General features: G+C 37.2%; 1 protein-coding gene across 1 annotated transcript; it reads right to left on the reverse strand.

Moving 5' to 3' along the window:
* Positions 1–4,283: 4,283 nt before the first annotated feature.
* LOC117296185 (tyrosine-protein kinase receptor Tie-1-like) lies at positions 4,284–27,428 on the reverse strand (the record flags this gene model as incomplete). The annotated part of the gene is made up of 20 exons (XM_033779080.1): positions 4,284–5,605; positions 5,920–6,057; positions 6,791–7,005; positions 7,371–7,466; positions 8,463–8,653; positions 9,919–10,121; positions 10,435–10,672; positions 11,826–11,895; positions 12,599–12,655; positions 14,404–14,627; positions 15,555–15,590; positions 15,903–15,963; positions 17,161–17,229; positions 17,701–17,804; positions 18,602–18,700; positions 19,730–19,832; positions 20,808–20,995; positions 22,691–22,739; positions 26,214–26,285; positions 27,423–27,428. Coding segments are annotated over 20 exons (2,673 nt in total), but the record flags the coding sequence as incomplete, so codon positions are not given.

Genomic DNA, 27,428 nt, shown 5'->3' on the forward strand with positions numbered 1-27,428 from the left:
ACGGTTTCTGTTATAAACCATGTAGTCCTAAGAGCAACTATAAATATAAATATTAATATTTAACTTGCGGGTACAACCATGGGTTAAAAAAAATGTAGGCCTATACGTTGACAAAAAGAGTGGTTTTTGTTGTACAATCTAGGGCCTTGTGGCAGGCAAGATACTACATTGGTAATATGGGAAATAGTTACATCTTGTGTCACAATTCTCATCATAAATACGGGAGTTATAAAAATAACAGCCGAACAAGTTTTGACATGTACGAGTTAGCAATTTTTCGTCTGTATACATAGTGCTTTTCAATGGCGATTTATTTTCCTAAGTCGATTAAACTAAGGTATCCATGACAAGTTTTGAAAATGGCAAGTTCTATACGTTATATACTTATTTGCATACGGTTAGTTCAGGCTCTGTGACTCTTTTGTAAACATAATGATGGCACGGCACAGGTACAGGCCAAATGGTCTGTATTACACATGTTTAAATGTACAAGAGTTTAAAATTGCAACATTTTGTTATTAAAACGGCAGCAACATACACGATAACAATACGGGTCGCACATGTTCATTTTAAATAATAACGATCTAAACATCGAGATAAACTACAATAATTATCTACACACATCTACAAAGTCACCATTCTCTGTTCCACAGGCAATCGTGGGTGTTGGTTTAATAAAGGTACCAGGGGGTGGGGGAGGGGGGGGGGGGCTTCGTTTGGAAATCTTAGTAACTCAGACTTTAGAACATCATGACGAGTTTTACAAACAGCTGCCTAAAAGTACTTTTGAATCTCAATTCTCAAACGTACTATATACGCAGTACTTCCAAAGTATCAAGTGCAGGCAATTAATTACAAAAAGGTTACAGGAAAGTTCTTTCCAAGTAAACTTTTTCTGACTGAATTTATTTAAGACATCCTGTGTTTTTACAGCTGTGCCTCATTACGCTCGCCGAGAATTGTGTATTTTCGTGCATTCACTAATGAAAATAGACAGCTGAGAATTCATTTCCTATTTCCCATGAGATTTGTGTAAGATAACATTGGGGACAAGTCATAGTGTGTGTGGCAGAATGCGAGAAAAGAATATAAAAACGGTTTATGAGAAGATCAGGGTTACATTAAATGATTTGATATATCCTTGTGGTATTTCAAATTAATGTGATTCTGTGATTGTCCTTGTGTATGATTTTACGGGTACCACGTGGCCCTTTCACAGAGAACTGGGGGCTCAAAAGATGTACACATTCCGGGGCCAAGTTGTGCCCAAAAGTTGTATTTATCACCATTTGCTGTGGATATTAACATTTTCAAGAATTTTGAGGACCTAATTTAATCTGGGATTGAAACTTTATCCTGTCAGTTTCCCCTTTGGTTTATAACTCGATTAGTAGTTTTATCAAGAGGACTTGATATTATCGAAAATATTACAGGCTTTGTCCCAGTAGTTTTCTAACAAGAACCTAAATATTACGGCTTACGCGATCAGGCTACTGAAGCTAATTTTGCCCATACAAAACTATCGGTAGTTCTTTGAGATGATTGAAATGAACAAACCAGATCAAGGAACACTTTTTCTAAGAATATTGAATATTTCCAGATTACCCGTAGGCGCATAAATCGTTTGCGTATTAAGCATCGGCCACCTCTGGCAATCGAACAACTCAATGACCAAGGGTCGGGACGGACTGGTTTTAATCCGATTCTTCATGAAAAAAAGAAGAAAAAACGGTTTGAAATATCAAATATATATGACGTAGGCCCAATTTAGGCCTTGTATTAAAATATAATCTATAAATACCTTTTAGATGGTAATTAATTAATTATGCAATTGGTGGGGTGCAATTAATCTTTGTGCAACTAGGTAGGAAACTCAAGTTAACTTCAGTTTCATGAAATTTCAATCAAAGTTTTTTTGGGGGCCTGAATTATGAGGATGTACCTGACGATCAGAGATTAAAACTGATTGAAAATCACATCCGATGTATTAGGCGAATCAGAGGAAACTATGATTAATTACCTTGCCAATCAAGCCAGTAAATTCACGGTTGGTTACATGGTGGATTTGTCATTTTTTTGAAGACTGACATGACGAAAGATAAAAATGGGATTTAGTATCGAAGAACGTCTGTCACTCTTGGATGGATGGTATAACGTTCACTTTTCCGGGCATGACTGGTCTTTGGAAAAAAAGTGAGGCTGGCCTACTTGTTGTTTATAATGATATGGATTTAAAGGCAGTGGACACTATTGGTAATTACTCAAAATAATTATTGGCATAAAACCTTACTTAGTAACGAGTAATGGGGAGAGGTTGATGGTATAAAACATTGTGAGAAACAGCTCCCTCTGGAGTGACCTAGTTTTGGAGAAAGAAGTAATTTTCCACGAATTTGATTTCGAGACCTCAAGTTTAGAACTTGAGGTCTCGAAATCAACCATCTAAACGCACACAACTTCGTGTGACAAGGGTGTTTTTTTCTTTCATAGTTATCTCGCAACTCCGACGACCGATCGAGCTCAAAATTTCAACGGTTTGTTTTTTTATGCAAGTGAGAAGACTGGTCTTTGACAATTACCACTAGTGTACACTGTCTTTAATATATTTTTCAAGCTATTTCATTATAGCTTTTTAAAAAAATCACCAGCTTTTAAACATTTTTTTGAGAGGGAAACATTTCCAAGGGGAACAAAATCAGAAATCAAACTAGAGTGGGGGCCCTACGTCGAAAATCATGGTCTGATTTACCTATTAATGTGTTGGGATGAAAACATGGAAAAACTTATTAGGGAGGTCAAACATTTATGGGCCACATTTTAAAGAAAATGGTCCCCAACTGTCAAAATAGAGAGATCTAAAAGAAAACAGTTCGACCTCTAGGGAGTCGCAACTCAACTCCTACAGGAATTCCAATTGCTACTCATTTCCCCATGCGTTCGTATTTACAACAAAATGGTGCACGGCAACACATGGGATCGTGTTTTCTCTAATAAATGCAAGGAAATAATATAGCGGGAAAACACTGAATTTATATTCATTAACTGGTTTGCTTTCAATGGGGATACAGCAGAGACAGGTTGCTGGCCCCTTGGAACATTTTGCTTTGACAAGTTATGTTGTGTTACCTCCCCACCCAAACCAACTTCGGTGCCGCAACTTTAGTGGTGATGTCCAACAGTGCCCCCTATCGACTGAAACATCACTTTTATTGAGCGATGACAGAGATGTGTATTGTACGATGGTGCTACACAGTGCCCTCTATTGGCAAGTTTTGAAGAAACTACAAGAGGAAAGAAACGACTTGTCAAAATAACTGAACTTTCTGTCATTTTCTGGTTCAACAATGACACAATAATTGTGAGCAGTAAATAAATGATTGTTGCTGTGGTTTATAATAATTCTTTTTCTTGATAACCAATATTTTAATGAATTCATTCACAGGGCAGCCATTACCTCCAATAACACTTTAAAAGCTTAAGGTTCCGGTGGTAAAATTTTCATCTTTGCTCAAGAACAGAACATTCTTCATTTTCCAATAATTCCTAAAGTCATATCTATATCAGTCTACCTACTACCAACAGTGACCATGTTATGTTTGAGCTGCAGCACCTTATATGGCATAATTGTGTATGATTTGAGCTATTTAAAAATGTCAACTGTACAACCTAGTTACAAAAAGAGTAACCCTATACCGTGTAATATTAATTTTGATGTTGTCACAATTTCAACATTAGTTCAAGAGTTATTCAAAGACAAGGTGTGAAATTTGTTGAAGTGGCCCCCTATCTTCATCTACAAATGTACAACAAATTCATACAGTGCAGTCTCCATGATGAAATGTAAGATTTGATGTCCTCTTTTATTGAGCCTCTTCTTTTGTAGTGATAGCACTGATCACATGGTCCTTTGTTTAACACCCTTTAAGTAAAATGCTTGCAACAGAGTTGAAGTAAACCATTTCTCCACTGGTAATTATTTAAAGGCGGTGGACACTATTGGTAATTGTCAAAGACTAATCTTCACAGTTCAACATATGCATAAAATAACATCCTGTGAACATTTGAACTCAATCGGTCATCGAACTTGCGAGAAAATAATGAAAGAAAAAACACCCTTGTCACACGAAGTTGTATGCGTTTAGATGGTTGATTTCAAGACCTCAAGTTTTTAAATCCGAGGTCTCGAAATCAAATTCCATGAAAATTACTTCTTTCTCCCAAACTATGGCACTTCAGAGGGAGCCGTTTCTCACAAAGTTTTATACCATCAACCTCTCCCCATTACTCGCCACCAAGAAAGGTTTTATGCTAATAATTATTTTGAGTAATTACCAATAGTGTCCACTGCCTTTAAGCTAATCACGTTGTGCAATTTCTGTTGAAATACTAATCAATTGATGACTTAAGTAGGGTACCAGAATAAATATTTGCCTATCACTGAAACGTGTCACTTAAAATCTGACAATAACTTTGCATCATTTGAGTTAAAAGCCCACACACTCAGCCCCTTCCACATCTAGCCTTTGTTCAATGTCAGGTTGAATTTAAGTTATTACTTTATCTGAACTTTTCCCCTTAAAAATATAGGATTAAAAATATCAAGAGTTTATAATATAGGGTGAAGTTTCAAGGGTTTAAGAATTTACAGCAATTTACATTCAATCAAATTATTTGTTTTTACATATAAATATAATCCTGGCTTATTTCCAGATTTATGTTTTTACAGATACTGCAAATTTGTATATTCATGTTTACTTTCATATTAAGTAATATGAGACACCAATACTGTGGCTTTTACTGGGAGATTTTGACAATATTTTCACCCAATCATTTGTGCACCAAATTGTACAGGCATACAGACCTACCCAGATCTAGCCCTATGATAAATTTGAGCAAAAGTTGTTCTTTGCAGCAGCTTTCCTGTCTGGCTGACAGCCTGTGCTAGGTTTTGAGGTTTCCAAAACCCTTCTCCACTGCAAATAAAAATATGGCAATTCAGAGAGCTAGTGTAGTGGAACCATCTTCTGTTGTGTAATTCCTGGGATTACTCCTGCACTTCAGTGAGCCACAATGACTGACGGCATGAACCCTTCAATCTCTGTCGTACTTTCATGTTCTCATTGGATCTCATTCTGTTGAAATGGTCCCACTTCAGATCAGAGGAATATCCTCCAATGTCGTTCTTCCGCTGCTGTACACATAATCACTCCCGAGACCCGAGTCTCTCTTCTGTAGCTCTCCACCCAGATGATGTTTTTTATTTTTCCAGCTGCTGCTCCCACTATCCAGCATCGGCTGACTCACTTCAGTCTCTACAAAGACATCGTCTGAACCCATCTTGACGATGCTATCACCGCCATCCATGATCGTCATGGCAATCGTCTCCTCTGATCTTATCCCTGATTCTTCACTCTGATCTACATCTCTTTCCTCTTCGTCATCTGATTCCTCGGAGATCTCCATGAACGGGAAGGAGCTGTAGTTAGGACTGAAGCTAAGATAGGGTGTATCCTCCTCTAGTAATGCTTCAAGTTTGTCGCGTAGCTGGGTGAAGGTGGGGCGTTCGTCTGGACATGGATGCCAACAGGCACACATGATGGCATAGCTGAAAGGTTGGGGAAAGGTAGCGTTAAATCACAATCTACATTAATGTAAATGCCAACAATTATGTTAATTAGACCAAGTCTAATAAGCAACTGCTTATCTGGTTTGCCTCCATTTTCACTGTATTATATTATTACTTGATTTAATGTTAATTTGTATGCCTATGTGTATTGTAAACCAGTGAAATGGAAAGGAAAAATAAAGTCTCCGAATTGAGTTGAGTCGAATTTAATTGAATATAACCACAGATATTTTACATAATGGATATATTCTTTTTAATACTTCTAGGTCATTAAGAATTTTCTTTGCACTTACAGTATTTCTGAGCAGTTGTCCGGCTTATGCATGCGGTAACCTTTCTTCAGCATAGGAGGGATTTCTTTATTATGGACACCGGGGTAAGGCGAGGCACCGAAGGTTATCAGCTCAAAGAGAACAACTCCAAAAGCCCACCTAAACAGGGGAGAGCAATGACACAAAATCACTTCCAGTAACACAAAAACAAAATGCTTAACTATTAGTAATATTATAGGCCTATAAATTTATTATTATAAATTCCTTGGATTTTTTGGTTGTCCTTTTCATAATAATATTAATTTTGTTTTTTTACCCATACACCGATGTGTGTTACCACTGTATACTCAGTACTTTCCCGCGTCCTGTGAAAACATTTCACAAGCATGTTACTCAAGTGGGATTCGTGTATGGGTAAAAAAAAAAATTAATATTCTTTATCCCCGATGCAAATTTAACATCAATCATATCGTTTCGATACCCGCTGCCAAAACATAGGATTCGAACTGCCTTTAGCTAGCGGGCAACCTCGGTAGTCTAATAGGTAAGACACTGCTCTAGAATTGCAAGGGTCGTGGGTTCGAATCCCACCCGAGTAACATGCCTGTGATATTTTTTTACAGTACCTCGGGAAAGTACTGAGTATACAGTGCTAACACACATCGGTGTATGGGTAAAAAACTCAATATTCTTTATCCCCGATGCAAATTTAACATCTATTATAATACTAATAATAACGTGTATTTATATGGCGTTTAATGCAGGGTTTCTAAGCGCTATGTATCTTAATGTTTTTTTTATTAAACCAATTAGTGGGGGTTATATCGACTGAATATCAATAAATAAAAAACCAAACAACAACCAACTTATTTGAATGCAAATGTTCACTTACACATCATTGAACGTGGTGAAGACTTGATCATACAACGCCTCCACTGACATCCATTTAATGGGCAGTTTACCTCCTCGTCTGTGCACATAAATATGGTCATCGTACACGTACCTAGTCAGACCAAAATCACCAATCTTAACAGTCTTGTCATTGGCGACCATGATGTTCCTTGCTGCTAGGTCACGGTGGACGAAACCTTTCTGCGACAGAAACTCCTTCATGGGAAAATAAAATAAATAAAGAAACTGTAAACTTGGAACACCGTTGTTTTCTTCACCGTGAGAATGGTTTTAACAAATCATGTTTGCAAAACCAGTGGGCACAGCCATTTCTCCATATCCCAATTAATGTTTGAGGTGCACATCAGGCAATAAAAGCACTAATAACAAAAATGACAATTTATATAGCATTCATCCATAAAACATGCTCCTGGTTAATAATTTAGAAAACATTAAAATCCATATAGTTATGAAACCTTAGAGAAAATACTGTAATTTAAGGCAGTATCAGTACACTAACAAATCAATTAACTTGTTAAAGAAATGAATGCATACTGTTGGAAAGATGTTTGGACACTCACCATACCACGTGCAATTTGTCTTGCAAAGGATATCAGATCACTTGGTGTTAATGATTCTATAGTATCTGGCTGACTCCCAGTCGTCTCTGCATACGCCTGAAATATACAATACAAGCAATATTAAAGGTAAGGTCATACTTTGTTAGCCCCCCCCCCAAAAAAAAAAAAAAAAACACCCCAATAGTTTCTATCCTTGTAAACCCTTGAAAGGTGCTAACTAATTGGGTCTCAAAATTCATCACTGCAATAACCTATCTTTCTGAAAGTTTGTATATACTCAGCGCGCCTTGAGTACCTTGTTTGGTAGATACGTGCGCTATATAAGACTTCGATATTATTATTATAATTAGTATTATCAAAAAGCTTACTTTTTACAAAGATTGTAATGTGGTCTAAATTTAGATTTAGAGTTCATTACAAAAAAAGTGTACCATGGTTGTGGCCGAATATGTGCATTATTTTTTTATTTGGTCGGGTATTTTTTGTGTGGAGGAAATTAAAGCTCTATTGTTTCTGTTCTGCAGAGAGTGGGTTCGAGTCCAGGTCAGTCGTAGTGTCCCTGAGCAAGACACTTAAAGGCAGTGGACACTATTGGTAATTATTCGAAATGATTATTAGTAAAAATCTTTCTTGGTGCTGAGTACTGGGGAGAGGTTGATGGTATAATACATTGTGAGAAATGGCTCCCTCTGAAGTGCCATAGTTTTCGAGAAAGAAGTAATTTTCCCGAATTTGATTTCGAGACCTTAGATTTAGAATTTGAGGTCTTGAAATCGACCATCTAAACGCACACAACTTCGTGTGACAATGGTGTTTCTTTCATTCATTATTATCTCGCAACTTCGATGACCGATTGAGCTCAAACTTTTACAGGTTTGTTATTTTATGCATATGTTGAGATACACCAACTGTGAAGGCTAGTCTTTTGACAATTACTAATAGTGTCCACTGCCTTTAACTATAATTGCTTCTCTCCACCCAGGGGTAAATGGGTACCTGTGTGGCCGAGATGGTTCTTGTGATTGATTTAGCTTAGTAGCGCTATTATTTGTTGCACAGGCTGTATACTCCCCAGGGAGTATTTGTATTTACCACAATGTCTCGATTTGCTCTTAAGAACCGAAGGAGGTCACCATGGCAACAGTGTTCTACTACTAGACAGAGAGGAGTGGTATCCAGACTGCAACATCCAAGTAGGCTGACGAGGTTAGAATGGTGGCCGATATCCTTCATTAGTTTCATCTCTCTGCGAAACTCCTTCTTCTGACTCTCATCAGCCGTATCTGAACCAAAATAATCCATAGAGTTAATGATTAGTTTGTGACCAATAATAATAAAAAATAAAACTTGTATTGGAAATAAATTTATTTAGTTTATTGGCTTATTAAAAGCCTAATTAAAGTAACAGCCAATAGCAGAATTGAACTTGAACTACAATACTAAAAGGCAAAGATAACAATTAACATGCAAAAGGCAAGTAAACCTATTTTAACTCTAAAATTTTTAAGAAACAAGTTAAAGAATTCAAAAAAAGGGGGAAAAAAGGAAAAAGCATATACAGAAATCACAAAAAGCCGGAAAGCAAGTGCACGAATGCAGGCAAGCCAAAAGTGATCAAGAAAATAATAACAATATTAATGGGTTCTTATACTAGTGCCATAATTCAACCCAAAGGGGCAAATCAAAGCGCCCATTCTGTGTTTTACAACAAGATAAGAAATGCTATGTTTTTAATGTGAGACCAAATCATAATGCACCTTAAATGCTAAAACCCTAGTGCTGCTATATTTCATGCCGAACCCCATTTAAAATGTTCCTGTATGTGCAACCCACAACACAAACTACATTTTTACAGGCCCCATCAGTGTAGGACAGAGCAATAATTTTTGTGTCCTGCTTTTAAAAGAACACATGTGGCAAGATTCGGACTTGAACCCCCACTCTGCTGATCAGAGACACCAGAGCTTGAGTCCAGTTTGCTTGGCCGCTCGGCCACAATGCCCCACATTGTGACAAGATCAATATAACTGATGTAGTTACAGAAATAAATAAGATCAATATATCAATGATAATCGAATTTTTAAAGCAGCATTACAACCAACAAAAATAAATCAATCATAAAAGTCAATGAAATCACTTATTGCAAACCAAATACATCAACCAATCAAAACTATCAAAAGTAAAACATAATGGAAAAAAAAAAACAGAGGGAAAGAACAGTTATCATTAAAATCAAAAAATTTAGAAAAAATGCAATTATCAAATATATCAAAATCAATAAATAATTCACTACAATTCAAATAAATATCAACCAATCAAGACAACCAAAAGTAGAAAATGTAAGGCAAAAACAGAGGGAAAGAACAGTTATCATTAATTTCAACAAATTTAGAGAAAGTTCCAATTATATCACAATGAAATTAATATCAACAAACAAGAAGAAAAAAAATTGCAAGCGAAAACACAGGGGAATCCTTATTTATATGCAAATGAGAAAGGATGCGAAATTGGGAAGCCAAAGGCAAATATTTGTCTCAACTGTTATTACCATGTATCATTTTCACAGCAACTTCCACGTCACAGCTCTTGAGTGAGTCCCTGAAGAGGCTGGAACCAGATGTATGGTACGTTGATAGCTTGCCCGAGGTGATAGCCTTGAGGACAATTCCGAATTGTCCCTTCCCCAGGATCTCTCCAAACTCAATCCTATCATAAGGAATCTCCCAGCGGTCGGGAATCGGTGGCTCTGGGCTAAACAAACACAGAAAAACAGTAAGAAGAGTGAAGGCCTCTGTGAAACATTTTGACAGACTAAAGCCCAGTTCATACTTCCTGCGAATGCGATACAAATGTTGACGTCACAAATTCGCAATGAATAATTCGCAGCGGTTGAGCTGTGCTCAACTCATGCAAATATTTGCGCCTTAGGCTTAGGCTCAATGTGCTGATGTCCATGCATACGCCCTGCTCCAAAACGCGGGTTAAAGGCTGAATATTCGCGAATAGTGGCTGTTAGTGGCAGCCTTCGACATCCCTGCCCCTGGATTTAAAATGTTGCTTCTACCTTTCAACTGGTGTAATGGAGTAAATGTTGGGCATGCTTTCTTCGTCTCGTCTCATCCTCGTTTTGGACTTGCAGTTTCCTTTCCGTTCACGACGACACTTTCGCAGGACTAAGACGGCGACAACAGAAGCAATAACGAGAAGAGTTAGGGTGGTCAGACCAGCTACAATGAGATTCGTGGAGTCCTCAGTGGGCGCAACAGTGCTGTGGATGACTAGTGGACTGGCCAGAGTAGGTACTGCAGTAAGAACCAAATGCTCAATATGTCATTCATATTACGAGACCCACTTTAAAAGGCACTGTATGGACACTATTGGTAATTACTCAAAATAAGCATAAAAACTGTAACGATAACGAGTAATGGGGAGCTGCTGATAATATTGTGAGAAACAGCTCCCTCTGAAGTAACGTAGTTTTTGAGAGAGAAGTAATTTCTCACTAAAATATTTGAATTGAACTCCGAGACCTCAGCTGAGGTCTCAATTTCAAAGCATCTGAAAGCACACAACAACTTGTGTGATAAGGATGTTTTTTTCTTCTACTATTCTCTCGCAACTTCGACAACCAATTGAGTTCAAATTTTCACAGGTTTGTTATTTTATGCAAATGTTGACATACACTAAGTGTGAAGACTGGTCTTTGACAACTACTAAAGGTGTCCAGTGCCTTTAGGTTGTTTGAAAATGTTAGCTGAAGTGGAAGAAGACAGTCAAAGTGTTGATCAACATCAACAATGTGAGATCAGCTGTAAGATCTAATAATCCCAAACAAACCTTGCCTTAGGCTTAGGCTTAGGCTCCACGTGCTGATGTCCATGCAATTCACCCTGCTCCAAAACGCAGGTTAAAGGCTGAGCTGCGTACACAGCATGCAGAGCCTAGGCCTGAGCCGGAGCCAAAGCCGAGGTTTGAGAAAGGCCCCTGTAAAAGTAGCCCATTGGGCTTGTAAACCAAGCATTTTCCTTGCCCCCAGGGAGTTTAAGTAGCCCAATTTTTAAACATGTAGTATTAGAAATGTTTCTTTCAGATGTATCAATGTTAGTGATGATAACCATTTTGATGGTCAATGAAGTTATATTCACACACTCAAAAACAAATTAACACTTTTCTAAAATGTATTTTTCCCATCTGAAAAGGTAGAAATCTGAGCATAGTAGCCCAAAGGGCAAGTTGAGGGGCGGTGCTTACAAGCCTGTAGCAGTTTTTACAAGACAACATATGCCGGGCTGGGCAGCCTTACACTTTCGTATTACACTGCACAGTATCTGTGTACAACACAGAGGAAGAGTCCTATATAGGGCTAGTGTTAACAAGGGTGAGCCCTGCCAATTTTTAATTTTATTTATTGAAAATGCAAATCAATCTGGTAAATCTGAAAACTATGACACTAACCTGTCGTATTAAAAGCCGTGACACGAACCATCTTGAATTCGGCTTCAGTGCCATTGATGTCAAAAAGTGTCTGATTCAAAAGAAAGGTTATCAAAAGTTATAAACCACAAGGGAAACTATACTATGTAGTATGATGAGAGCGAGACTTGAACCAGTGGCTTCTGGATTAATGTGGCTAGTGCTCTACAAACTGAGCTATTTCTAGAGACGCGATGTTAGCCGGCTCCCCATTTTGTCAATATTTTTGTTCCAGGTTGCCAGTCAAAATTGGATCAAGTTTAATGTGGGAAGTAGCAGCAGAGGGATCAACTTAAGGGGATGTGACTTTTCTATTTTAATTCAATAGTAACTAACCACAAGGGAAACTGACTGGGTAATTTTTAAAGAATTTTGGGTTGAAAAAAGACAAATTGACTATAGCGGGATGGGAGCCGGTTACCTCCCGAATAACAGGCCGGTGCTCTTATAACAATAGACAATTGCACGCTCTTTTCTAAAGAATGCCGATAGTCTTTATTATACAAGTATTTTATTCAGGAACATTAAACTCTGTTTAGACTGTTCAGAAGTTAAGGCAATTGACTTTCTTTTACAAAGTCAACTCAACGTTTATGGAATTGCAAGGTAGAAACATCAGTGGGGAGTCAATCTGAATATGGAATATAAATAATTAAAAAAAAATGTAAAACACACTCTTAAAAAAATAATTTATGTCCAGTTTTGTCCATGTCCAAATAGTTATGATTTCTATTCTATAGTGTCCATGTACTCACCCTGACACCATAGTGTGTGTTTGCCTCCAAACCCTCAATCCAAACACTGTTACTTTCCTATTCATAAGACAAATTAGAAGCTGTTAAAATAAGGTTTTATGAATGTGTCATATTCAAAGGTATTATACAGGATTGGTAGAGTTGACAAACTAGTCACTGTTTTGTGTGATGAAACTTTTACTGGAATAACAAACATGTCAACATTATTTTGGCTTCAGTTTATCTAATCTGGTTTGCGAGTCAGGAGTTTAAAAACTGTGCACAATTTTCAGCATGTAAATACATTGTCCTTTAGTAATGTAAAAAGATCCGCAAATTCTGGGGGAGTTTTCAGATACAGTTTTCTTCATTTTTGAAGGAAATATTTCACAGAAAAAAATGTGTACGCTTGAACATAATCTGTAAACTTTCAGACTAGAATCGCCCTTACCAATCCCGTTTAATACCTCTAGATAAAACGTTTGAAAGGAATGACACACCATGGAGCACACCATCAATCATCCTCAACAACAAGTGAAATAATATGGAAAAATGTTATTTGTTTATAATTAAACTTTTTTTTCTTTTCTTTTTTATTCATCTACGGTTATTCTTGTCAAATCAAAGCCTTTTCAGCATCTAGACAAGGTGAGAAGACAATGAAGAAGTTTTTTTGTCAGTTTTAGACGTGGGAGGAAAACCCCAGAGAATTGTTCTAGAGAAAACCCACAAAGTCAAGTATGGACTGAAAAACTCAATCCATATAGTGCCCCCGGTAGGATTCAAAGGCGCGGCAAGACATCACTGCGCCAACCTGACTCCAGAGTTTACAAAGGCTTGTTTGATGCAAGACATCACTGCGCCAACCTGACTCCAGAGTTTACAAAGGCTTGTTTGATGCAAGACATCACTGCGCCAACCTGACTCCAGAGTTTACAAAGGCTTGTTTGATGCAAGACATCACTGCGCCAACCTGACTCCAGAGTTTACAAAGGCTTGTTTGATGCAAGGCATCACTGCGCCAACCTGACTCCAGAGTTTACAAAGGCTTGTTTGATGCAAGACATCACTGCGCCAACCTGACTCCAGAGTTTACAAAGGTTTGTTTGATGCAAGACATCACTGCGCCAACCTGACTCCAGAGTTTACAAAGGCTTGTTTGATGCAAGACATCACTGCGCCAACCTGACTCCAGAGTTTACAAAGGCTTGTTTGATGCAAGACATCACTGCGCCAACCTGACTCCAGAGTTTACAAAGGCTTGTTTGATGCAAGACATCACTGCGCCAACCTGACTCCAGAGTTTACAAAGGCTTGTTTGATGCAAGACATCACTGCGCCAACCTGACTCCAGAGTTTACAAAGGCTTGTTTGATGCAAGACATCACTGCGCCAACCTGACTCCAGAGTTTACAAAGGCTTGTTTGATTTTAATATTTCTATTGTTTTATTAAATATTTGAATTGTTGAAAGTTATTTAACGATGTCTAATAAACTGGCATTTGGTACAAAGTTTCTGGATTTGACATGCATGGTAAAAACAAGAATTCTCTTAATTATTTTAGTGTCTTTTCCATTCGGTTCAATTCAATTTAGTTTATTATCAAACATCACGTTTAACAAACATGAAAAGAAAGTATGAAGAAAACAATAAAAAATACGAAGAAAGCAATACAAGGCAAAATTCGACACACAAAGATTATTCGAATGGTTGACTTTTTGTTGTAGCATATCTTAGAAAAAATTTGCATTTCTGATCGTTACAAGTAATGGTTTGTCTTAGGTTTGTTCGCCAAATAATGATTGAATTAAAAATGTAGACTCACCACTCCCGGAACAGTAATTTCTTTGGCTGTACTCTCCTGGATCCCACCCATAAGGCCGACCAACACAGTGGAAGGATCTTTCATTTTTAACTGTCCCCACTGTAGACAGTAGCCATTAATGTCCTGCTGGTACTGCATCTCTGGTGTCCACTCAACGAGCGCCGTCATGTTGGCTGGGAAGACTCGGATTCGAACACTGGAGTGATTAAACCGGGGAGTATCGTCTGTTCAAAACCAAGATTCAGACAAATTAATTAGTCTCAAAGAATTGGCCAAGTCAGAAGAATATCAAGAACAATTTTAAATCAAATGGTACATGTCTTTGTTTCTGTGCATGAGACGCTTTTCTTAGTGTTTTCTTATACAGCAAAGATCCAGAAAAACTCATGTCTAAATTGTTGCCTCTAAACAGTGGGATCTACACTTTTCCCCTTTTTTCATGCTGTGTATGGCGTCAGAGGTATGATGGTTCTAGGAAAATAAAAGAACAAGGGCTGACCTACATGTGGCAGTGGATGTGGTGTAGGCTTTAATTAACAAGCCCTATTTAATCTCAATATTAGTCTGATTTTTCCAAGGGCAAAACAGTCAGAAATCAGACTTAAGTAGGTAGAATATCGTGCATGTTATAGACAAATTAATAAATAACATTTTCTTTGATCAGTTTGCAAAGTAACACAACAGTGTACACATGGTGTTGGCTTTTATCATATTAATAGCCATTTTAGGCTGTTCAATGACAATTTTTCAGATTTTGCTAAGGGGAAACAAATCAGAAATAAGAGTTAAGCAGTTCAAATGATCGAGAAGTTTAAATGATATGAAGCTCTATTTTACTAACCTTCTAACAAAAAACCATTTCTACAAAACACTTACTATAGTTACAACCATTTGAGATTTTGTCTAAATATAAACTACTCTTTACCCCTCTCATTTTTTTAAAGACAAACAAAACTTGTTTTCAATTATCCTTTATTCCTATCATTTTTAAAAGGCAACCAATTTTTTTTTATTTTTGTATAGCAATTATACAAACACTTCATTTCTAGATATAACCATTTAACTTCAATATTTCTTGTATTTCATATTCTTCAAAATGTTTACAAAGCAAACAAATGAAAGTACTTGAAAATGTCAAATGTCATACTTACAACTGATCTGACACCCAGCAGTAATATCTTTGCAACCTATGGGAAAGAGGTCATGCATACAGACAAGTTTAAACTAAATCTTTTTTTCTTTCCAATTTTGCCTGCAAATCAGCATTACAATGACACAAAAACAATCTATGACCCTTAATTTAAAATAAGATTGATAAAAAACATAAAAGGTAAGACACTTATGTCATATATACTTCATCATTCAGTGACATAGTACAACAAATCTCCATTATGATACTTTGTGGGCAAACAATTTTTAGTTATTTATATTGGATATTGTGTTAAAAACATATTAATGCAAAGCATTTAAAATATATTTTTTTAAACAAGTTTTCATACCATAGACGTATTGAAAATGCACTGGCCGTATTCTATAGCAATTCCCAAAAGTTCCATATAGCTGTTATTAAAAAGAAAAAGGAGATGTTAATTATTAATGTTTTTTTTTATAGATAACTGTATATAATGTGTATGACGTGTCATGGCTGAGTGTTCAAGGGCATCAGACTGATCAGCAGAGTGTGGGTTCGAATGCCATCTTGACACATGTGTCCTTATAAAGCAAGACACTTGCTTCGTCCTTCGGATGGGACCTAAACCCGTAGGTATTGCATGTTTTATAATGCAGAGAAGAACCCAGTACAATTATTTGTGAGAAAAGGGGTTTACCCTAGTGTTTTCTGGGCCCAATTCATATAGAGCTGCTAAGCGGCCGATTTTGTGCTTACTGTGCGATTTCTATTTTATAGCGCCGCTAACCGTTAGCAAATGAAAAGGCATACTAACCTTCCGGTGCTTACCGAACTAAAATAAACGATGTCACAATGCAAATTCATGGTAAACGCGCAATATGGCCGCCCAGTTTTTCTGCTCACCTGTGAAATACGCTTGCACCTCAGCAAATTTTTCTGCTACAGTAAGCACGAAAATTTGCTTACCGTTAAGCAGCGCTATGGAATTGGGCCTATGTCTGGTTGGCTGCAGATTGCTCCACAGCACCTTGTAATCTATTATCTGGTGCTAAATAAATGGGTCAATTCTATTTCAAATGTGGCTCCTCATATTTTTGTAGAAAAACTAATGAGCTTTTTGAGACACCCTTGAGTGTGATAAAGCGCTATATGAGAACTGCATAATGTTATCGTTATTAATTACACTTTGTGGAAAGAATATGTTTTCCAGAGTGGCGATCAGCTGAAGAGTAACGCACACTCTCAGCTTTGGAAATCCATGAACATTCAAAAGAAATAGATATTGTCACTGCCCCGGTATACATAAAGAAAACATCCGTTTATTTTTTTGTATACTCTCGTTCTTTTGTTGATCCTTACTCTGTAATTTAATTTTAAACTTTTTGTTGTAAATATCTCCTTATAATTTTTTGATTTAAAAATTAATCCACTCCCTCTATGCTCTAATTTGTATTTCCATGCATTCAATAACCAGGGTGTCAATCTAAAATTAGTCGAACCTTCACCAACATCTTGTTACAGATTCAACAAACGACCAATTTTAACAGAAATCATCAAAGCCAGTTTCCCCAAGCTTATTAAATGCCACATTAATTCAATTACACTGAATCAATGGATATAATTACCTTGTAGTTGACAATACATTTCTCATGGCTTAAGTTACGTCTGATTCTGGTTGACAGTTTAGTTACATTCTGAGGAAAGATCATAAAAGAAAAATACCACATGTTTCAAAAACAAAACAACACCAACACTTAGTTTTGATTTACAGTAATTTTGCTTCATTTTAAGGGACACATTGCTTTCGGATTGGATGCTTTGGGCTACAAAAAGCGTTTGTTATGAAATTCATATGGTTGGTTAGGTATTTTAAGTAGAATACATTGATTCAAGTAAATATTTTTTTAAATTGTTTGGTTTGTGTGTATTTTCATGATAGAAAAAAATATATAAAAAATAAGAATACAGTTCGCAATTAGAACCAAATGTTTGACACCACAAAATGGCCAGTTGTATTTCCAGTGACAAATATCACTACTGTCCTAACTCTAGTGTCTAGAAAGCAATGTTGGGCCCATCATAGTATGGAATGTTACAGCTCATGGTTACAGTACGCATACACCAAGAATACGATTGCTGATTGATATTCCACTAAAAATACTTACTCCCTCCTGGATTCCTGGGGGTAACTCAGTAGTGTTAGGAAGTTCGTCCTGACAGCTATCGCTCAGCATATCCAAGAAGTATACCATGTCATATGAATAGAATCCTGCAACAGGAGAAGGTAAAATATTCTTGATATTATTACAAATTCTTCATCACTTCTTCAAACTACAAGACTTAAAGAGTGAGTGAACTCTTTCAAGTGCCACAAAAACATTATGACGCCGTCTTCTTTTAGTAATATCCCCAAGATCTTGACATGGACTATCACTATCGCTTAACAATTCCAAGCGGTATGCGGTGTAATATGAAACGAATCCTGCAACAGGAGAAGGTTGCTCTATGGTAAAAGTAACCTTGACGTTATTTCATTTTCTTCTTCGCTTTTTCAAACTTCAAGACATAAAGAATGACTGAACTCTTTCAAGTGACACACAACCATGACGCCTTCCTCTTTCAGTTTCCCTAGATCTTCACACGCACTGACATCAACACCAAACCAGATGTTAGGAAATGTAAAAATATGTTTTCATTCATGACTTCATAAATCAAAGTGGCCTGTGACATCCAATGTTTGCAAAAGAGCCACAAAGAGAGGACTTCCTGCAGGCACTTCCTTATACACATCAGCCCCTACCCCCCAAATTTAAATTTGAAACCCAACCCCCCGACAAAAAAAAACCAAAACAAACTTCAGCACTAACAAACCTGTTCTAACTGTCCCTAAAACAAACCCACCTTATGTCGATTGTGCCTTTTCAGTATCCACTCCCAAACTCTGGAACTCTGTAATTTTCCCGAGACTCTCCTTTGATTCAAAGGAGTTTCCAGGAAAATGACAGAGTTCCAGAGTGTATAATTGAAGGTGCTTTATTAGTGACAACAATAAATGTGTACAATTACCTGATCGTAACTCCCAAGTCAGATCCATTTTGATGGAGCCCACAGTTTCAGGGGTAACTTTAACTATCAGCGAATCATTCAAGAAGGCTCGAAAAGAACCTAAAAAGAACAAAAAATATCAATGCATGTTAATAAATAAATTAGACAGATATGAGCAATTTCAATATCCTAGTAAAGTAGCTTGAGAATTAATATATCACCTAGTAAGACCTTTCTGATCACGCTTCACTTTTTACCATGTCTGCATTCCCCAACCGTAACCAGTGGGGTGAGGGTGAATGAAGCCCCGCTCAGAACCCGCTCAGCAAAAGCCCTCCATTATTTATGTTTTTGCCCCCGCTTCGCCCTCCCAACTGAAAATGTCTACTCCCCATGTTGGGTATTACTGAAAGACACATTATCTTCAAGCAAACTTGAGTCCTCATTTCTGATTGGTTGATCCATGGTTGATCCATAGCAACAAGGAGTGTGATGTGAACTTATACCTCACGGCCAACATCACACCCTGCATAGTGCGCTGTTTAAACTCTGTGTATTTCACTATTGTAAGCTCAGTAGGCCTATATGCAAAACGTGCAGCTGTTCCAACACCACCTATTGCTTTGATCTGTGCGGCAAGTTTCCTTGAAGATCAATTTGTTTGCATACGCGAGCTCAAGGAGTACGCAGAAATTATATATTATTTCTCCATATTCCACTCGGGCTAGTTTGATAATTATTGGATTTGTACAATATGATATTAGTTTCAATCTGAAAACTCACTGATCTGATTCTGAACATATTGCAACACAGCACCTTGTAAAACCATTCCATGGTGCTATAGTCCCACATACCTTGCAGGAAAATAGTGTATGTTAAAGCACCTTAAGCGTCACTGAGTGATGGATGCACGCTAAGTAAGAAGCCATTATTATTATTATTATTGTTATTATTAAAGATCAGATAGCAATAGCATTCTTCCAGAGAAATATTTCGATCCCACAGCAAAGAACCACCCCCTCCCTCCCCAACACAAAAATCAATGTCCAATGTGAGAAAATCTAGTCACAGTCCCCAGAGCAAAAGCTGCAGCTGTAGTTGCTTATTCAAACACAGCCTAAGATGTTAAACTGCTTTGATTTGACATACCTACAGTTTTTAAGTCACTGGGTGGGCTGACACCAAACTCATCGACCAAAATGACCTCAACATATTTCACACACGCATCTTGCTCGACATCAATGAGGAACTTCTGCATCCAAGAAAAGACACATAAATTGAAATGAAGATATTTATTGGAGAACTTTTCTTAATTGATATTTCACTACTTCTTCAAGTACTCTCACATGTAAAATGTAGATATTGTTTATAGAATAAATGCTGTGGAATGTAGAGTAGCATGTAGAGGTGGAGCATTTGGACTAATTTTGTTTTGTTTTTTAGTTTGGGTTTGAATCCTCCTCATAGTTATACTTCTGGACAGTCATTTGGGCGAGACACCTAACTAAAGGCTGCCTCACCACCTGTGTTCCAACAACACTATGTTCCAATACACAAGAAGTACATTTAAGTAGGATCATAATTGGGACTAGGAAAATATTTGACGGATGTCAGAAGAATTGGGGTGTCAGAAAGTAGGAGTGTTGGAATAAAGGAATGAGTGTCGGAACTTAGGTGTGTCAGAACATATATAGGAGTGCCTAAGCATGTTGAAACATCCTTCATCATAACACATAGAAATGTTGGAACATATGAGTGTCAGAACCTTGGTGTTTAACTTCTGCTTTTGAAATTACTTCACATCTCTTTTAACTTTAACAATTCTCTTTTGTTTTCATCTCAAAGTGCATAGAGACTTCTCTGTGATTGTGATTATGCGCTATACAAGAATAGTTTATTATTATTATAATGGTTATATAACCATATACAAATGTCAAATTATTTATTTGAATGTTTTTAGGATATTAGGTAGATCAGGTAAATTAGGTGAACAAGTGGAATTTTTGTCAAAACTCTTCCCTAAAAATTATTTTTATGTTTTCAGGGTCGGATTTCACAAAGAGTTAAGACTATAGTCTTAAGACTTATCTGGGTTGGGAATCACCTTACATTTTTAATATCTCCTAGTAGGACTACTCCCAAGTTAGGACTGATCCTAACTCTTTGTGAAATCAATCCCAGTTGTCACAGCCAAGATAATGCATTTCTGACCAAGTGTTTTACTTACAGAATCTCCATTAGTGACAATCTGATAGAACCATTCGATGAGGTCACTGCTGTGACGTACGATGCTCACGGTGGAATTACACTTAACACTGGTAGTACAGTTACCAGACTCCCAGCTTAGAACCAGACTACCACCAGAAACTGTCTTCACATCATGAAGCAATGGCGGCCCTGCAATTATTCCTGTATCTGTTGTGAGACCGGAAAAAAAGAAAAGAAAAAAAAAGAAGAATTTTATACATTTGTACCAAACCATTTTTCAGAACATGTACAAACTGCAGGGCCCAATGCATGGAGCTGCTTAAAAGCACACAAAACTAGCACCAGATTTGTTTTGCCAAATCGTCATGTCATATGCACCATTTGTAAGCATATTTTTCTGCTGAGGCAGTTCTTTGAAACACCATTATCTTGTTGCCACAATGTTTGTCTTGTCCCCAGCCATATCAGTCATGGCTAACTGTTAACATTACATCAAAAAGGGACATGACCCTTTTCTTCCCAGACTTGGTTTGTCGACATTAGATTGAAGCTGTCTGTATCACTGAAAAAGTTCTATTGTGCCCACGCGTTTCGTCTTTTCCTTAAGAGAATTGTATCATGTTGCCGAAAAATTATGCATGTGCGTAGGATATTCTATACAGAGGGTGAAGTAGTGTATTTATTTGCCCTTTCTGCTTCTGATTGGTTACATCTATTTTCATGTGAGAGAAACAACCATTTCAATTATCTAGGGAGACCTACAACCTCTCCGCAAAGTTCCGTTCATTATTTGCTTCTGTATGAAGGCATACTGTCTGAAAAATAAAATTGCCACTTCACACAAGGCAATTTCCTGACAACCATGGTCCAATTGCCTAAAGCTGCGGCTTCAGTACATAAACCAGCTAAGCACAACAAAATTATGCTTACCAGAATATGATTACCACCTAAAATGGTATCTCCCATAATAACATGATCTAGCTGTGCCGACTGGCAATCTTTTTTATTGTTACTAAGCAGAAATGTTTTGAGCAGTGTTTTCTGCTTAAGCAGCTCTATGAAATTGGGCCCTGTTACATATACAGGCTACTCCACGACACAAAAACACATCTCCTTGCCACATAATGTTCAGTGATTGTATAAGGACACCGAGACTACAAGTTTACACTGGACCAAAGGCATAAGGCTAGTAATTTTAACGTCAGGCAAGTAAATTCAGTAACTCGAGTGGTCTAGTTTTTGTTTGTTTGATACTTCACTGTGCACTTATCGAACAAAAACAAGAACTTCTGACTTTGATTCTGATACAATACCTATAAATTTCCATTGTATTGAGTAATATTGAAGTATACTAAAACCCATAAGGCACATGAGAAAAATCTTCGCCTACATGTCTAACTGCTTTTTTAAAAAAAAATTATTATTTTTTTATAAATACAAACAGTTAAAATGCATATTAGAAACTGAGAAACTGTGCCAGGAAGTTTTTCCTCTGGTCTTAAACATGTTGAGTTCCAAGATGGTGTTGTGGATTTCCCCTGTCACATACAAGACCTGGGGTCGATTTCACAAAGAGTAAGGACTAGTCCTAGGACATATAAGAAACGTATGGCTAGTCCTAAGTTAGGACGAGTAACTCTTCCTAACTCGAGATAAGACTAGTCTTAACTCTTTGTGAAATCCACCCTTGGACACTGTAAATACAATTTATCTTGTGTTACCATACTGGGAAAACATACTGGGCGTGGGGATACACCCCCTGCATTTGGAGGGTGGGGATGTCACACCCACCATGACGGCGATCCAAACCCTGCACTTGAGGTCATGAACACACCTGAGAGTTCCAGATTTTCTAACTTAACTCTTCAGTCTTCATCAAGTATTATGTTTACATTATTTTACCTGATTCCAGTGTTAGGTTGTCACAGGAGGCCTGGCAGTCTGCCGAGAACTGAAATACAAAGACAGACCAGAAATTAAGGCTGAAACTATCAGACAGGAGAACAAAATAACACAACAAACTTTTAGGAGTTGAAACTTTGTATGATAGGGTAATATTTATAGGAGAGGTTTGTGGCAGTGGTAGCACCATGTGTAAATCTCTTTTGAGTATAGTGTTGGTTCTGAAAAGAACTGATGGATGGCATAACTCAAAGTTTCGCTCCGTATTCTCCGAATGTCTTCAAGAGACTGAAGACGATCAGAGATACAAGATTCTACCACAAACCTCACCTAATGACACTCTTGAGTAAAACCTTGATTTATGGACTATTCGATTACCTGTCTGACAATTATTGGTTATTGGGTTCCATTACATCATAATATAATAGTTACAATGTATAAGGCGCTATTCCATCAAGATCATAGTGCACATAATGTTATTGAATGGATAGAGAGGTGATACAGAGCTTTAAGAAATAGACTCATTAGACTCCCAAACAACAGGCAATTGTTCTAATCATTGGTGCAGCTAGTCACTGAATGTTTTTTTCACCTAAAACTTTTGTTTTCAAGGGGGAAAAGATATGTGGAATTGGATCAATTCTGTGGTATATTGCTCCCTCAGTGCTCAAGCATGCAAAGTAGTATAGACAAAAAAGCTTGAATGCATTTGTTATGTTAGTGTTTTGAAGTGCGAATCGGGTTTGACTTTGCTATGCAAACTCCGCCGAGTTTATAGCAATGACATGAGATGCAGACATTTATATTAAGGTGTAGTGTACATACTGTTTTCATCCATACAATAACATGCCCACCACTCACAAACGCAGCGTTCCAACAAAATAATATTTGTATTTTCTTCCTGACACACACACACACACACTCTTTAAGTACTTCTTGAGAATGTCTATCCGCTTACAGGTACAACCAAGCCATGATCTGGCAGCTTTCTCTAGCAATGGATGAGGAGGCAGTGACACTATAGGTGTTAAACATTCCAGAAAAACAAGACCAGGCTAATGGAGCTTGCAAGGACTTCCTCGGGCTCATGTGTTGAAAAAACATGATCTAAACGGAAATGAGCACTATGGCCCACGCCTGCACAATCTCTCCTGTGAATATTTCATCAGGTGGCTGGAAAGCGTACGCTGGATTGTATTTATTAAAGGCAGTGGACACTATTGGTAATTACTCAACAAAATTAGCAGCATAAAACCTTACTTTGTAACGATAATGGGGAGAGGTTGATAGTATTAAAAATTGTGAGAAACAGCTCCCTCTGAAGTGACGTAGTTTTCGAGAAAGAGGTAATTTTCCATGAATTTGGTTTCAAGACCTCAAGTTTAGAATTCGAGGTCTCGAAATCAAGCATCTGAAAGCACACAATTTTGTGTTGTAAGTGTGTTTTTTTTTCTTTCATTAATATCTCGCAACTCCGACAACCAATCGAGCTCAAATTTTCACAGGTTTGTTATTTTATGCATATGTTGAGATACACCAAGTGAGAAGACTTGTCTTTGACAATTACCAATAGTGTCCACTGTCTTTAAAGGGAATGTATCGGTTTGGTGATCACCCTTAAAATGAATGGTATTAGAAAATTTACTCGGTTAGAAGCAGCTTTCAAAAATTATAAAGTAATGTTGTTATAAAAAGACATCGGTTTTTATTTCCCAAACTTTGAAGTTGAGAAAGGTTACTGTCAGATACATTTCTCAGATTGTGTATTCCAATTCCCAATTTTTCTTCCTGCGTGGACAAAACCGCTCTGCAATTTTGCAAAAATGAGGAATTTTCACAGGTTAATTTTAATTCATATTAATCTACATTTATATAGGATTCATAAAACAATCAAACGGTTCCAAAATTCAGTGGTATACTTTCCCTTTAAAGGAATAAATCATTTCTGTTCTTGGAAAAGTAGAGTCACACCAATATTGTGATTGTCAATCTCCAATAGCCATGAGAGGCTTTCTGAGAAACATCAAGTCCACAATATTGGTAACACGAAGGGCTCCAGATTCACACTGGACTAAAGGCGCAAGGCCAGTGATTTTAGCCTCAAGCAGGTAAATTGAACTACCAGAAAAACAGCAGTCTTGTGATTTTGTTGAATAATATACCTCATCTCATCTGTACTTTAAAGATTATGTTTGAATTTTGATTTTTGAGTCTGATAAATATCTTTCAATTCTGTTTAGTATGAAAGTTACAAGATCAAATAGAGGGCAAGTATGTTAATTCGGAAGTCGTTTGCTCAAATCGTTTGCAGGGGTTAAACCAGTGTTTCTAAAGCACTCTTGTTTACCGGTTTCCTCAGGCCTGGGAGCTACAGTGAACAAATTTCACTTTATAAGGCATCCTTGACTTCATAACCAGAAACACAGTAATTGTTTGTTATTTAAACTAGGTGCTCTGCATATTAATATTGGTTAAAGACACTGGACACTTTAATTGTCAAAAACCAGTCTTTTCACTTGGTGTATCTCAACACATGCATAAAATAACAAACCTGTGAAAATTTGAGCTCAATTCTTGGTCATCAAAGTTGTGAGATAATAATGAAAGAAAAAACACCCCTGTCACACAAAGTTGTGTGCTTTCATATGCCTGATTTCGAGACCTCAAATTCTAAATCTGAGGTCTCAAAATCAAATTCGTGGAAAACTACTTCTTTCTCGAAAACTACATTACTTCAGAGGGAGCCGTTTCTCACAATGTTTTATACTACCATTAGCTCCCCATTACTCACTATACCAAGAAAGGTTTTATGCTAATAATTATTTTGAGTAATTACCAATAGTGTCCACTGCCTTTAAAGAAGTTGTTCTTAATTGGTTCTGATGAAGTAGTTGTTGCTACGAAACCATCCACAGGTATTTCTTATTACCGGCAGTTTATAAAGTCAATTCAATTTATTTTCCTCACTTCCCCATTAGCAAGAGTTCTACAACCTGAAACATCTTCCTAACTACTTGGTCGAAGGCCAAAGGGGACATCTGATCAATGGGTTTAATCATGGAGCAATGTAGACACTGTAAAGTGTCCCCTTTTAGGCCTAATATACGCTGTAACATGTAAAACTGTCTATAGTTCTTTAGCTTGCCCCTAGTGAATAAAAGTACAAGTGTGCTGATCTTCTCATGCTACGAAAGCCCATTTAAAGCATTAGTGCCATCGCAAGTACATATTCAGCGAATCTTGTTTTTTGGAAGTACATCTTCATCAAGTCTTGTTTTTTAAAGTAAATTTTAAGCAAATCCTGTTTTTTGGAAGTACATTTTTAGCAAATCTTGTTTTTTGGAAGTACATATTCAGCGAATCTTGTTTTTTGGAAGTACATCTTCAGCAAATCTTGTTTTTAGGAAGTAAAACCTTGAATGCCCTGAGAGCAGTTGGGAGTTTCTTGGTTAAACCCCTCATCATGGTGTACCCTAATATAGTTACATTCATAATTTTGGTTAAACACTTAATAAATACTTACACAATGTTCAGCTAGCCATATTTCGTTGTAATTCGTGCAATCATCTTCACATTTACGAACAGATCTGGGAATCTGCAAGATAAAAAGAAAATCAAACAAAAAAATAAAAATTAACAAGCTTTGAAAAGCTAAATAATTTCAGAAATGCATAGGTTAATTGTGATGCAAAATATCCCCCCCCCCCCAAAAAAAAAAAAACCCAACAAAAACCAAAAAAACAACCAACCCACTTTCTTAGAAAAACCCACACAAAAATTAATTATGTTTTGTAGGTTATGGACCTTGGATACAAGAGTGCACTCAAATTAATTGCAAGAGTGTCATACATTAACTTCTTTAGTGCCGTTCTATGTGCAATGTCCCCAGGTTTTTCATTGTATCTTTTATTACCTGCCAGAGCATGCAGATAGCTATAATTAGACACCAAATTCAACCTCCATGTTCTAAAGGTTGAAAACCCATGAAAAACTGACCTGGGGTCGATTTCACAAAGCGTTAGGACTGGTCCTAACTTAGGACCAGTCCTAGGGGATATCAAAAACGTATGGCTAGTTCTAAGTTAGGACGAGTAACTGGTCCTAACTTGAGATAAGACTAGTCCTAACTCTTTGTGCTAGCTTGATGCTGCCTGTTTGGACCCTCTATCATATGCCGATCAATATATAGCGAGGACCAGATTTCCGTGTTGTAGGCTCACCATGTCTGTATTAGGCTCACCATGGAGGTACGAGGGCCAAGAATGAAAATTCAATTGAGAAGGCGTCCATAGCTGGCCTGGGGTGGATTTCACAAAGAGTTAGGACTAGTCTTATCTCGAGTTAGGACGTACTCGTCCTAACGTAGAACTAACAGATTCAACATGAAATCCACTACGAACTGTTCAAATCTCAGGCCCTCTCTCTCGAATTGACAACTTCACGACCGACCCTGCCTTGATAAGCATTTCAAGAGAAACCAGTTTTAATCAAATTGTACATTCTTTAATACGGATAACGGATAACTTTCCGTACTTTCCGTATGGCGCCACCATTTCCGTATGGCGCCACCACTTTTTCACTAATTTGTACAAAAAGGGATATCTCATTGAGGTAAATTAGATACTATATTATTTCATATCGAATGAAAAAGTGGTGGCGCCATACGGAAATGTTTCCCCTTTTTCAATCATCACCAAACAAGTTTAATGAAAGTTAATCATTATTATTTAACCTTTCT

This window comes from Asterias rubens, chromosome 1 (assembly GCF_902459465.1).
Source record: "Asterias rubens chromosome 1, eAstRub1.3, whole genome shotgun sequence".
Taxonomy (NCBI): domain Eukaryota; kingdom Metazoa; phylum Echinodermata; class Asteroidea; order Forcipulatida; family Asteriidae; genus Asterias; species Asterias rubens.